The sequence below is a fragment of the Lissotriton helveticus genome, chromosome 5_1 (assembly GCF_964261635.1).
Source record: "Lissotriton helveticus chromosome 5_1, aLisHel1.1, whole genome shotgun sequence".
In the NCBI taxonomy this organism is placed as follows: Eukaryota; Metazoa; Chordata; class Amphibia; order Caudata; family Salamandridae; genus Lissotriton; species Lissotriton helveticus.
Genome location: NC_136065.1, coordinates 916,224,327 through 916,238,481, shown reverse-complemented (window position 1 = coordinate 916,238,481; position 14,155 = coordinate 916,224,327). Strand labels below are relative to the sequence as shown.

The window sequence follows — 14,155 nt, the reverse complement described above, 5'->3', positions numbered from 1 at the left end:
GGGTGGTTGTGGGGTTATTGTTACATGACAGTGTAGAAGCAGTATTTGTTTAGAAGTTGACAAGTAAGGGGTTTTATAAGGAGCTGGCAGGAGCAGCATTAAGGCCTCCTTCTCCTTATGCACACCTATCAACTCACCCATACTTGCAAGTAAACGTACCAGCCTTAAAAATAACTAGCCTTTTGTGCAAACTAAAATAACTGGCAGTACCTGGCTTAAAGGGGGGTAGATTGGCTCTCATTGGGAGAAAAAAATATTGGACTTAACAATTCGAGGAAGATTGCTGCACCAGTGGGTGCATAGAATTAAGGATTTTGAATGCCTACATTGCAACCTATAATGCATCAAAGCACTGTTATGTTAATGTAGATTATAACAAATCAGGCTAGCTCTAGGTATGAGACATATAGCTTTAACCTAGCAACAAACTACACAATGGGTACGTCGGTGGAGCTGTGTGCGTGGGGGGGGGGGGGGGGGGGGAGGATAAAGAATCAAGAAAGAGGTGCTTCCTAGAAGAAAAGATGAAAATAAGCCAGATTTACAGGTGGAACAGGTGATGGATATGAGCTCATCAGAGGAGGTCAGGTACCCATGTGGTAACCCTAATAAAGGTTTTGGACAAGGAATGTAATTGTAATGGAACACCTGCTGCTAGAACGGAGTCAAAGTTATTGCTGCTGACGGTCAAGAAATTGAATCAATTTTAAACCAACATGTTTCCTAAACATGGTGATGCACTGTGAGCAGTCAAAGATGCATTGGGAGATGGTGTCAGTAAAGGTTGCTGCAGTTGTGAAAACGGTAATTGCCAATGCCATTTGAAGTCTCTGCTCTGGTGACAAATGCACTGCTGTTGTCCAAGGTAATATATCACAAGTAATCTCTTGCACTAAACTAGAATCTGTAAAAACAAACTTAACGGTACTTAACATGTTACTTTTTTGTCCATGGATTTCATATTGTTTATGCAAGCACGTTCACCAAACAAAAAGCTACACTATTCTTAAGGGCTACTGCACCTCACTATCACGATAACACTAACAACTGTTAGAAGTAGAAGAACTAAAGTACCGACAGCAAGCTAGGGACTGTACAGCTACAAACCTGTGGCAGCTTCAATATATAGTTATTGAAACAGCGCGGACAAGAACTGATGAACAATCTGTATGAGAAAGTAACGAAATCATATGAGCCACTCTATGAGTCACAATGTTTAAAGGAGGGAAACGTTTTCAGAATGTGGTACTGACACCCAAAAATACAGATGGAATCAGAGTCCTCAAGTCCTGATACACACAAGTGCTGTAGCACCCTTAGTTAGGACCATTTTGCGTTTAAGTCTTTTTGCCTTGTGGCTCAAACAGTAGATATGTATGCACATGCCCCAGGGAGCAATTCTCCGTTTGCCGAAAATATGGCATCAGCAGAGTATGCAGGCAACCCACTGCTCAAAATGCGCAGGTATGGCCACTTTATAAATTTCCTAGCACCTCTCTGTATGAACGATTTAGGTCCACCATTGAGACAACAAGGCTTGTTGATACTTCAGTCTAATTCACTGAAAGATGAAAGATATTTAACAGGCTAGGACATACGGGAAAAGCAGCAGCCCTTCCATTAGAGAATGTACAGTTCTGTTCCCCCACTCAACCCACTGAAGTTGTGTTTTTGAACAGTGAGTACCTCAAAAACATTTAAAACAAGTAGTTTATGACATGTTTATGTATTACAGTGCTGTAATCGTGTGTTTCTTTCAGTACTAGACCTTGAACCTGCTACCCAAGATTTCGTTTTTTTAGTATAATGGAAGTAATGCAATTTGCTCCAAGAGGAGGTTGGCTGAAACATTCACTACTTTTGTCAGAACAATTCGCGCAAAGCTCTCTCACCACATACTCTACATTTCTCTCCCTTTTAGTAGCCAGAATAGAAAAATTGCCTATGAGCTGTACTTCAATATTCATTCACAGAGCCTTGCTTCTATTCTAGTGCGATCATTTAATATAAGGAGGCAAATTCATGTGACTGCTGCACTTAGTTGGCTGTCAAACCTTGGATACGGAGTAAACGTCTGTTTATTTTTCATTCTTGAAATAGGTCCAGTTATATATGAATATTTGCTGAATAGTATTTTTGTATTAAACATACCAAAGACAATAAGCAACGCTGACTTGTACGTTTGTATATTTATTTTTACAACATTGCTTGACCTATTCAGATATGTACATAAAATTCACCTTTTACGATTTTTTTTTCTGAAGTTTTAAAGCCGATATCCAGAATTGGCCTGCATGCCAAGTGGTCTCCTAACTTGGTGCAGAGCACTCGCCAGCTGATGCTACAGCAGAAATAAAACAGGCGCTGGGAGTTTTCTATGGGGTTTAGTCGAGAGCAGCAAGGCTAGTTTGAGCCTGCAGACAAGGCGCCGAACTGTGCTTTTGGAGACTTAGAACCTGAAGATAAGTTTATAGCATGTCTTGCAAGTTTGACACGTGAGTCATGCCCACTTCATACTAAAACTAAATAAGTTGGGGCAGAGCCCACCAAATACGGGTGCATCAACCAGCAACGATTGGCACCGTTTATGCCAGAATCAGGACTGCCCTCCTGTGGTTTGATTAGGCAGGCCAATGGGAATCATGCTCATCAAGTTATGTTACAAGCTGTTTTGTAACGCGCTCAATTACTAGCGGAGTATCCTGGCGCGGTATACCGCTGGTGAACCCGTCCTGGCTTTCCCTGTGGGATGTTCCCTACTGGGAGTCCCCAAGGTGAAGCCAGGCATCCCCGGCGTTGATGGGGCCGTTGTGGAGATTAGGCAAGCTAATGCCCAGAGTTGCTAAATGGGACCCCTGGTTAGAGTACGCACCGAGGCGAGAATTATCGAGTCCGCTGACCCTGGTCCACGACCCTGCTGCGTCGGGAATTGAACCCTGGTCCCGGGCTGACTCCTGCTTCCGGGTCTACTGCCTCTAACCAGTGAGCCACACCACTCCACAGTGATGCCAAGATGGTGCGTTTCAGACCAGTAGTGTCGAGGATGTCAATAGTACAACTGGGGAGAGTTTACATGTCTGTACCTTTCTTAGTGGAACTGTAGTCCGATTTACTTCAAATTACTCAAGTAAAAGTATAGTTAACAGGCACACATTGGACTAGAGTTTTATTCCATTTTCAAGGGCGTCCGTGAAAGCCTATTAAGCAGGTACACAGTGGACCAGAGGTTAATTGCATGAGTTTCAAAGTGTGGCCATTCTGGGGTGAACTTGTGTCGTTTAATGTACAGTAAAAACGGTAACTGCAGAGGCGTAAAGCCCCCACCCCCCAATCCGAGAGCCTTCCATGGCGGCAATGCAGCACAAAACTAAAACACATTCCAAGAGAAGACACTGGGCCCGCGTTCGGACTTACAGAGTGCAGCGCACTGTTAGTGGCAACCCAGGGCCCGCAACAAAATAAACAAAGAACTTTTTAGAACGCCCCCCTCACCCGGCACCACCCCGGGGACAAAAAACAGGCACGTTTATATGAGAACTCACGGATCCGTGAGAGACAGGTGTCAATGTATACCGTGAAACAGGAGACCACCGCCACAACACTACGCTCCGCGGGTAGACGGCTGCACCCTTAACAAGTCGGCCTGGAGTGTGCCTTGGGAGAGACGCGGGAGGGCAGGAGCGTGACGCCGTGAGCGTGCACGTGCACGTTGGCTTTCCCTGCGGCTCGCGCGTTCACAGACCGGTGTCTGCTCGTGCACCGGTCTGTACCACTTGGGAGGCCTTCACAGCGACAATAAGGCTCGGCAGCGCGCTTTGCGCTGCAACGCAGGCGAGCCCTAAAAAACTGTACCATTTGTGTTCTGATTGGGCACTCGAGAACCAGACCAATTACAAATTCATATTAGTTGCTTAGAACACAAATGTAAGGAAATGTCTATTGTCAAAAGTTTGTGGTTTTGAGGGAGGCAGCACACGGGGATTTTCAGGCACCAGATGTCAACAGGATAGTGGAATTTACGAATAAAGTACAAGAGCATCAACAGCACTTTCTTAACCAACTAGGGCAAAATGCCCCTTGTACCCAGCCTAGGGGTCTGTAGGGGGAAATCGTACTTTTATTCTGGGGCTCTATAACAAGACATCAGGAACGCTCCTCCCCCTCCCAAGTCAAGTTGATTTATGGAAGGTAGGGAATACACCCCTCCCAAAATCTTGGAAGCCTTTCTCTGGCTCCTTGCCCTTTGTGGTTTCCTTCAGATTCTAAGTCTACGTCTGAAAGCTGGTCTGCAAGGCCTACTTGGTTCTTCTTTCAGGGACATTCAGTGAGCATGGCCTTAAGTTATAATATTAGTATTTTTATATCATAATATGGCCTTGTGGTGCTGTTGGATCCTCCTGGTTAGCAAAAAGCTTCTCTCTTCAAGCTGGGCAGTTCAAAGTGTCGGATGGCTTCAGTTCCTCAAGCTTGTTTGGAGTTCTTGGAGGAGGAGAAAGTCATCAAAGCTTATAGTGAACACATCTCTGGGCTGGCACACAGTTTCTTTAGAGGCCAGATATAATGCAAGCTAAAAGCTTGAGGGCACCGCACAAGGAAGCCAGAGTCAAGCAAATTGCAAACTTTCTTAAAAATGTTGATTCTTCCGCAAATCAGAAGAAACACCTTTCAGTTCTGTATGTAGGTAGAAGACACCCTGGACCAAACAAGTCAAGTATTGTTGTATACCGGGCCCAGCGAGTGTCAGCGAAGGTTTCCTGGTTGAGAGGTAAATTCCCATAAAAGGGAAGAGTGGGTGGGTTTAGACCCAGTGAGGGAAACTGGTTAGTAGAGGAAGGGATGTGGATATTCCTCCAGCACAACAGACGGCCATAGGTTTAGACAAAGAAACAAAGGAAATGCATGGAGACTCATGTCCCCAAAGGATGAAGGCAAACTGAAAAGGAACCACAATAATGTGAAGGCCTATACACAGGTCTTCTCCTTACACCTCTGACCATGCTCAGTCTCACAGCACAAAGAAATCTCAAGTTGCACAACACATCCTCTCTAAGGAAAGCAAGGACATCAATTAAGGCAGATTTTACAGGGGTAGGACCAGACATTATTTTCTGCATCAAGAGCATAAGAAAAAGTAATAGGAAGGAAAGTTGGAGACAATAGTACATACAAAGTTTTCGTTTGGCATATCTAAAGTAAAAGAATGATCTAAAACCGGATTTTAATGTACTATTTTTGTCCTTATAAAACACTTCTATGAGTCAGGAAATGTCTAAAGGGACTATTTCTATTGAAAACCATGAACCTCGGAGCGTAAAATACCTTGCAGTATTTGATGTACTCTTGCATCCCCCATTTGCAGAGGAGTCAAGCCTTGCAGTGATACTATAGATGGATCAGCACCAGCATTGAATAGCAATCGGCAGATCTGAAGATGGCCAGAAAGTGCAGCTCTGTGTAACGGTGTCTGTCCAAGACTGTCCAGTGCATTGACCTGAAACAAAATGGACAAGAACTTAACATAATGATGATGAAATGCAATACTGGATTCAATGGCAAACTCTACATATGAATGTACCTGTGTCAGGGATATACAGAAAAGCGTTGAACCTTTGTAGTGGAACAAGAATCAGATCAATAAGTAGCAGGTGCTTTTAAAGTATCCAATTACCCTCCCCCAAAATAATTGCTGCAGTGTTTAGTTAGTTATAAAACAATCAAATTCACAGTTAGACTTGGCAAATTTTGGCGTGTTTCCCTTGAGTTTTTGCTTTCCGACCTCCCGGATTTGACTCTGTTTTTGCTGGTGTAATGATTCTGTGCACTTTCCTCACTGATGATCAGTGGTAAAGTGCAAGTGCTCCTGTTGTAAAATGTGCTATGGATTGTGTTGCAAAATGGTAATATATCTTCAAAGAAAGAAAAAGGCAGAATCCGTCGATAAGGTAAAAGCGGAGCTTTATTTTACAAGTGCTCTCCAGTAACGTGCAACTTGGAATACCGGTAAACCGTCAGTCTACCCACTTAATACACACCGCTCTCATTCAAACCACAACACACACACGAGACACAGATCTACATACACACAGCAAGCGAACCACAACACGCGACACACACACATTTGAATCATAACCAGACAAGCATTTGTGGATGACGCGCGCGCATTCACGTGCGTCATTCCAAACAATAACATAATACCACACACCTCCCTCCTGATTCAGATAACCCTGAACTATCTGTAGTGACATCCAAAAACACATTAGATGAATCATCTTCATCCAAAAACACATTAGATGAATCATCTTCAGAAAAGTGCTTACTATTATTGAACTTTGAGACTCTACTAAAATGCCAAACACTTCCATCTAATACCCTTACAGCGTTCTTAAACACTTCAACGACTTCAATTTGATCAGACCACTTTGCTAATCCTTTATGTACATAACTTCCTTTTTTTAGCCTCACAAAATCTCCTACTTGAATAGGAACACAACTTCTTGTCTCCTTGTTTGACAAATCATTCTTCATTTTCTCCTCATAAACATCAACTTTCTTGCGAATTTCTCCAAAATCAACCTCTGCAAAATCAATGCGACCACTGTCCTTGTTCTTTAACCACCAAGGAACAAGATTGGTACTTGGTTTTCACCCTCTCAGCAACTCAAAAGGAGATAACAAGGTAACTGCATTAGGAGCTGTTCTGTAAGACAATAACTTGGACTGTAACGCCTTATTCCAGCATAAACCACCTTTGACAGCTAATTGAATAGCCTCCTTGACTACTCTATTGAATCTCTCTATCTGGCCGTTGGCCTCTGGGTGGAATACCGCTATTCTTTTATGAGAAATACCACATCTGCTAAAATAACTTTCCATTTGCTTACTAACAAACTGTGGACCATTGTCCGTTACTACCTCTTGAGGAATACCCTCTCTACAAATAATATCATCCATGAATTGTATAATGACATCACTGGTAACCTTGACCATCTTTATTTCTGGCCATTTTGAAAAGTAATCTATCAGCACTATGCCAAAAGAATGCTGTTGTGGCAACACACTAAACGGTCCAATAATGTCAATACCAAGTTTATTCCAAGGTGATGCAGGTAACTCAACAGGTTGTGGTACACTGGGCAGAGCCTTAGTTTTATCACTCTTAGCACATAATTCACATAATTTCACTTGTTGTTCTACAAAATAATCAATACCAGGCCACCAAAAATTATTTTTCAATCGCCTTCTAGTAATTGATATACCAAAATGCCCTTCATGAGCTAAGTCAAGAAACTTCTTCCTGAGACCAAAAGGTGGAATAAATGTATCACCTCTTAATAAAATGCCATTTTCTATGGCCAGTCCACCTTTAATTTTATGATAGCTCATTAAACCTCCGGTAAAATTTCCTCCTCCAGGCCAACCCTTCAATATATATTCTTTCACCTCTTTAAGTTCTAAATCTTTATTCATTTCTTCATTCCATGTCTCTTCTTGTACTACTGAATTCTCTCCAAACACTAAATTAACATCACTGAAAACATGTGCAACTTCACACTCATCTTTATCAACCACATCAGATTCCTTGCACGCCAATGGAAGTCTTGACATGCAATCAGCATGAACATTGGACTTCCCAGGAATGTATTCTAAAGGATACTGAAAATTTTGTAACCTAGAAGAAAGTTTTGCTAATCTGGAAGAAAGTGTACGTCCCCCACCCGGTGACAATATGTGCACCAAAGGTTTATGATCTGATTTAATGATACATTTTGTTCCCCACAAAAAAGGTCGAAAATGTTCCGCTCCCCAAACACATGCCAAAAGTTCTCTTTCAATTACAGAATAATGTCGTTCCGACTCCCTCAATGTCCTTGAAGCATATGCTACTATCCATTCTTTACCCCATTCCTCTTGAATCAACACAGCACCCAACCCACAGTTACTTGCATCAACCATCACAATACATTTCTTCCCAATTACAAATGGTTTGAGACAGGGTGCTCTAATGATCATTGACTTTACAGCATTGAAAGTTGCTGTCATAGAATCTGTCCACTCAAATTTGGCATTTTTCTTCAAAAGCATCCTAAACGGTTCAATTACAGTTGCATAGTTTTGAATAAACTTAGCATAAAATTCCACAAGTCCCAAAAATGCTACTAACTGTTCTTTGTTTGGAGGAATAGGTGCTTTGCTAATGTTTTCCAAATGTGAAGCTTTAGGTCTAATTCCATTTCCACTAATGCAATGTCCAAGATATTCCACTTCCTCTCTCCTGAACTTACATTTGGAAGCACGAAGTGTTAGACCTTTATCTGACAGAGCATTTAACACTTTAAATAACTTTTTGTCATGTTCAACCCCATCTTTCCCAAAAACTAAGATGTCATCTTGGAATGCAATTGCCCCAATTAAACCAATTAAAATCTCTTTAATCAACCTTTGAAATACCGCAGCTGCACTTGCTAGCCCAAAATGCATCCTGCAAAATCTATATAAACCCTCAGGTGTAATAAAAGCAGTTAAGTCTCTTGAGTCTTCATGTAGAACCACTTGATGATACGCGCTTGCTAAATCCAAACAGGAGAATACTTTAGCATTGTCCAAAGTGGAAACCATTTCATGTAGGTTAGGTAAAGGATGTGAATCCACACAAATAGCATTATTCAAACTGTGTAGGTCTATGCATACACGAAGATCTCCCCCCGATTTAATCGAAATCACAATAGGTGAATCCCAAGGGGATGACTCAATAGGTTCTATTATTTTCTTCTCACACATGTCATTGAGAATTTCCTTTAATTTTTGTCCATATGAAAGAGGAACATTCCTAACTTTATGACGGACGGGCAAAGCATTTGCATGTACTTTTATCCGATGTTCAAATCCTTTATATCTTCCTAAATCATTGCAGAATAATTTAGGAAATTTCCCTTTAATTTCTGAAATCAACATATCTTCTTTCCCTTTACTTAGCACAGGATTACTTGGCTCAGAATCAATAGAATAACAGGAGGATCAGCATTTGGATCAAGCTTCATTCCAAGTTGTTCCTGGTGTGGCCAACCTAAAAGTGAATCACCAGATTTTGTAATATATACTTTTCCATATGTAGAACGACTCTTGAATTTAAGTTCAGCTATGAGGTAACCAATGAGTTGCAATCTGTGGCCTGTATAGCCACTTGGTGTAATATCTGGTTGCATTAGATTAGCATTAGGCCAATTGGATCTAAATAAGATATCAGGTAGAATAGTGTACCATGAGCAAGAGTCTACAAAAACTTTAGTAGGTAATCCATCAATGATGATATCACAAGAAGGAAATTTTTTTACTTTAGGTTCCTTAGTTATGCACATTATAGTGTGAACATCAAATTCGCAATCACTAGAACTTCCTTGCTCTTGATCTTGAACTAGACTGACTTTTCTTGGTGCTGATCTACAGGCTTTTGAGAAATGTCCCTTTTTCACATCTTGAACATACTTTATCTAAAGCTGGGCATGACTTCGAGTTCCCTAGATGGTAACCACTACCACATCTAAAACAATACACATTGTACACTCTTGGATCTGGTCTTTGCCAATTATTCATCCTTTGATCTGATTTCTGCCAGCTATTCATTCTCTGATCAGGTTTTTGCCATCTATTTCTATTTTCACCCGTGTACTGGTTATCATTCCTTGGATTAATAGTCTTTCTATACTTGTCCGAATCTTTAAGTTTGTCATTTTCTTTATTAAGAATTAACACATCTGGTTTATTGTTGTTTTGTGATCGAATTTCATCAACAAATTTTTCAGAATGCTCTATTGACTTGGCTATTTCAATTGCAGCATTAAAGTCAATCAATCAATCAATCATATCATTTATATAGCGCACTACTCACCCAGAGGGTCTCAAGGCGCTAGGGGAGGGGGGTCCGCTACTGCTCGAACAGCCAGGTCTTGAGTTGCTTCCTGAAGGCGAGGTGGTCCTGGGTCAGGCGGAGGTGGGTCGGTAGGGAGTTCCATGTCTTGGCGGCGAGGTAGGAGAAGGACCGTCCCCCTGTGGTGGCTCTTCGGATGCGGGGGACGGCGGCAAGGGCGTGGCTGGTCGATCGGAGCTGGCGTTTGGGAGTGTAGAAGTTGAGGCGGTTGTTGAGGTATCCTGGGCCTTGGTTGTGTAGGGCTTTGTGTGCGTGGGTGAGGAGTCGGAAGGTGATTCTCTTGTTGACCGGGAGCCAGTGCAGGTCTCTCAGGTGTCCGGAGATGTGGCTGCGACGGGGGATGTCCAGGATGAGTCGTGCTGAGGCGTTCTGGATCCGCTGGAGTCTCTTCTGCAGTTTGGCGGTTGTTCCGGCGTAGAGGGAGTTGCCGTAGTCCAGACTGCTGGTGACGAGGGCCTGGGTGACCGTCTTCCTGGTCTCGGTGGGGATCCACCGGAAGATCTTCCGGAGCATGCGCAGGATGTTGAAGCACGATGAGGAGACGGCGTTGACTTGTCTGGTCATGGAGAGGGAGGAGTCCAGGATGAAGCCCAGGTTGCGTGCGTGGTCTGTTGGTTTGGGTGCGCTGCCTAGGGCGGGGGGCCACCAGGAGTCGTCCCAGGTGGAGGGTGAGGATCCCAGGATGAGAACTTCCGTCTTGTCCGAGTTCAGTTTCAGGCGGTTGTTCTTCATCCATTCGGCTACCTCTTTCATCCCTTCGTGAAGGTTGGCTCTGGCGGTGGCGGGGTCGTTGGTGAGGGAGAGGATCAGCTGGGTGTCGTCGGCGTAGGAGATGATGTTGAGGTTGTGATGGCGTGCGATGTCTGCGAGGGGGCTCATGTAGACGTTGAAGAGGGTTGGGCTGAGCGAGGAGCCTTGAGGAACGCCGCAGATGACTTCGGTGGCTTCAGATCTGAACGGAGGGAGGCGGACTCTCTGTGTCCTTCCGGCGAGGAAGGAGATGATCCACTCCAGTGCCTTCTCCTGGATTCCGACGTTGCTGAGGCGCTGTACAAGGGTACGGTGGCAGACAGTGTCGAAGGCCGCGGAGAGGTCTAGGAGGATGAGGGCCGCTGTTTCTCCGTTGTCGAGCAGAGTACGGATGTCATCGGTGGCTGCGATCAGGGCGGTCTCGGTGCTGTGGTTGGCCCGGAAGCCAGACTGCGAGGGGTCGAGGGATCCGTTCGTCTTGAGGAAGGCGGCCAGCTGCTTGTTGACGGTCTTCTCGATGACTTTTGCAGGAAACGGGAGCAGCGAGATGGGGCGGTAGTTCTTGAGGTCGGTGGGGTCGGCTGATGGCTTCTTGAATAGGGCGCTGAGTTCGGCGTGCTTCCGGCTCTCCGGGAAGGTAGCGGTGTCGAAGGAGGTGTTGATGATGTCCCGCAGGTGGGGTGCGATGACAGCGTCGGCCTTGTTGAAGACGTGGTGAGGGCGTGGGTCAGTCGGAGATCCGGAGTGGATGGAGTTCATCGTGCGGACGGTGTCTTCAGTGGTGATGGGAGTCCAGGCGCGGAGGGTGGTGGTGGGGGGCGATGGTTCGGTCGTGGCGTGCGTCGGTTGAGTGCTGAAGCTGTTGTGTATGTCCGCGATCTTGTTGTGGAAGTAGGAGGCGAGGGAGTTGCAGAGGTCTTGCGATGGGGTGATGTCGTTGTTTCCGGCGTTGGGGTTGGAGAGCTCTTTGACGATGTTGAAGAGTTCCTTGCTATTGTGTGCGTTGTTGTCCAGTCGTTCCTTGAATGCGGTTTTCTTGGTGGCGCGGATGAGTTGGTGGTGCTTTCGGGTGGCGAGTTTGAGGGCAGCCATGTTGTCCGGAGTTGGGTCTCTGCGCCAGGTTCTCTCGAGTGCTCGGCAGTTCTTCTTGGAGTTCTTGAGTTCGTCGGTGAACCATGGGGCTTTCTTGCTACCGGGTCTGCTAGGCGGGGTCCTCAGGGGGGTGAGGTCGTCTGCGCAGTCGCTGATCCACTTCGTGAGGTTGGAGGCCGCCTGGCTTGGGTTAGTTGAGCTGGTGGGAGGGTTCATGCTCAGGGAGGTCAGGAGCTGGTCGGCTGTGATCTTGTTCCAGCTTCTGCGTGCAACCTGTTGCTGGTGGTGGTGGATCGTGGTCCTTCTGAAGCTGAAGTGGACGCAGCTGTGGTCCGTCCAGTGGAGTCTGGTGGCGTGGCTGAAGGTGATGTCCTTGCTGGATGAGAAGATGGGGTCGAGTGTGTGACCGGCGTAGTGGGTGGGGGTGGTGACCAGCTGCTTGAGTCCCAGGTTTGCGAGGTCGTCCAGCAGGGTGATGGTGTTGCGGTCGTTGTTGTTCTCCAGGTGGAAGTTGAGGTCCCCGAGGAGGATGTAGTCAGCGGAGGGGAGGGCGTGCGGGCTGATGAAGTCGGCGATGTCTTCGCTGAATTGTGTGCGTTGTCCCGGGGGTCTGTAGATGAGGGTGCCTCTGAGGGTGGTCTTGGGGTTGATGTGGACCTGGAAGTGCAGGTGCTCAGCGGGTGCGAGGGTGTCGTCGGTGTTGGTCGTGATGCGGATGGTGTTCCTGTGGATGATGGCGATGCCTCCTCCGGTGTGGTTGACGCTGTCTCTCCGGATGATCTTGTAGCCGTCTGGGATGGCGATGGCGATGTCGGGCGCTGAAGAGGCGTTCATCCAGGTTTCTGTGAGGAAGGCGACGTCTGGGGCTGTGGTGTCGAGCAGGTTCCAGAGCTCGACAGCGTGTCTGTGGACGGAGCGGGTGTTGAGCAGGATGCATTTCAGGTGGCTGCTGTTGTTGCTGCTCGCCTTGGTCTTAGTTGGTGCTTGAGTAGTGCAGGTCCGGATGCAGGTGAACTTGCAGGAGGTGCAGAAGAAGGGTCCGTGGGTGCGTCTCGGGGTGGCTCGGTAGCAGCCCGGGAATCGGCCGGCGTTGAGTGCGTTGAGGGTGGCGGCGTCGTACGTCCGGCGGGCGGGCTGGGGTCTGCGGGGGCCAGGGGTCCTGGCGCTGGGCGTGGTCCAGGCGCGGACGGGCGTAGACGGGCTTACCTTTGGCGCGCCTTCGGCGCTCAATCAGCGCGCCCGCTGCGCGTACGTCACTCTGCCATATGTGGAGAGTGGGGGGGGGGGGGCGGAGCGAGGGAGGGTCAGCTGGGAGGCGGGAGCGGGGTGGCGAATGGGAAGGGCGAGCGAGGGAAGGGGGCGGGGCCGCAGGGGGGGCAGCGGCGGGGAGGTGGCGGGAAACGCGGCAGGGGCTGGGCATCCTAATGAGGGGACCAGCGGCCGAGGAAAGAAACACAAGGGGCAAGAGAAAATACGGCGGTAAACGCTGCACACTAACAGGGGAGAGCAAGCAGGTTACAATGAGGCAAACAGCGGCAAATGAAACAAAGAGGCAAGCAGTTTCCAAGGAGCAAAAAAGCGGTGAAAGGCAGGGGGAGCAAGCGGGTAACAAGGAGGCACAGGAGAACCGCAATCCAGGTGGAGCAGAAGCGGTTCCGGCGGTCGGGGGCACAGCTGAGAGCAGTGGCAGCACTTGGGAACGGGCTCACTCACGGGGAGTGTGCAAGGTGGGGTGACTGGCCCAGAGTCAGAAGTTGTCCATAACCTCTGTTGTATTTTTTTGTTGTTGGTACACATGAGAATTTGATCTCTTAGTACTTGGTCATAATTAATGTGTTCAAAGTCACATGTAACCGCTAATGCTCTCAATGCAGAAACATAGTTGTCAATAGACTCATCTGTTTGTTGTTTCCTTGAGTAGAATTTAAATCTTTCCATGACCATATTAATTTTCTTCCCATATCTGATGGAAAGTTGTTTAGCTGCAATCTGATATACATTCAAATTAGAAGTATCACTTAAAGGAGGTACACTCTTGAATTCTTTAAGTGCAATTCCTCCAAGACCATGCTTTAATAGAGCTAACGTCCTTTCTGCTCCACAGTCTTCCTCTTCTAAAACTTCAACATAAGCTAAAAACATAGGTTCCCAAATGTCCCATTCAATTGGAGGATCACCTTTAATAGTTAAAAAAGATGGAGGAGGTTGAATCCCTGTCATAGTTATATAGATATTTATTAACAATTAATCTAAATAAATAAGTGTAAATTAAATTGTTGTACAGTTTTTCCTTCCCTTTAAAAAAATATGTGACTCACAATTTTTGTGTGCGAATCACAGAAGTCACTTACTGTTCATATTGTGGCCGTGATGATTATTTGTATTTTC

At 46.1% G+C, this 14,155-nt stretch overlaps 1 protein-coding gene across 1 annotated transcript in view; it reads right to left on the bottom strand.

Moving 5' to 3' along the window:
• Positions 1-14,155, bottom strand: part of LOC144752569 (poly [ADP-ribose] polymerase tankyrase-2-like) — a 446,314-nt gene that overhangs the window by 393,988 nt on the left and 38,171 nt on the right. Inside the window, exon 4 of the mRNA XM_078640458.1 lies at positions 5,320-5,491. Within this exon, the coding sequence (XP_078496584.1) occupies positions 5,320-5,491 (172 nt within the window). The remainder of the gene's footprint in view (positions 1-5,319; positions 5,492-14,155) is intronic.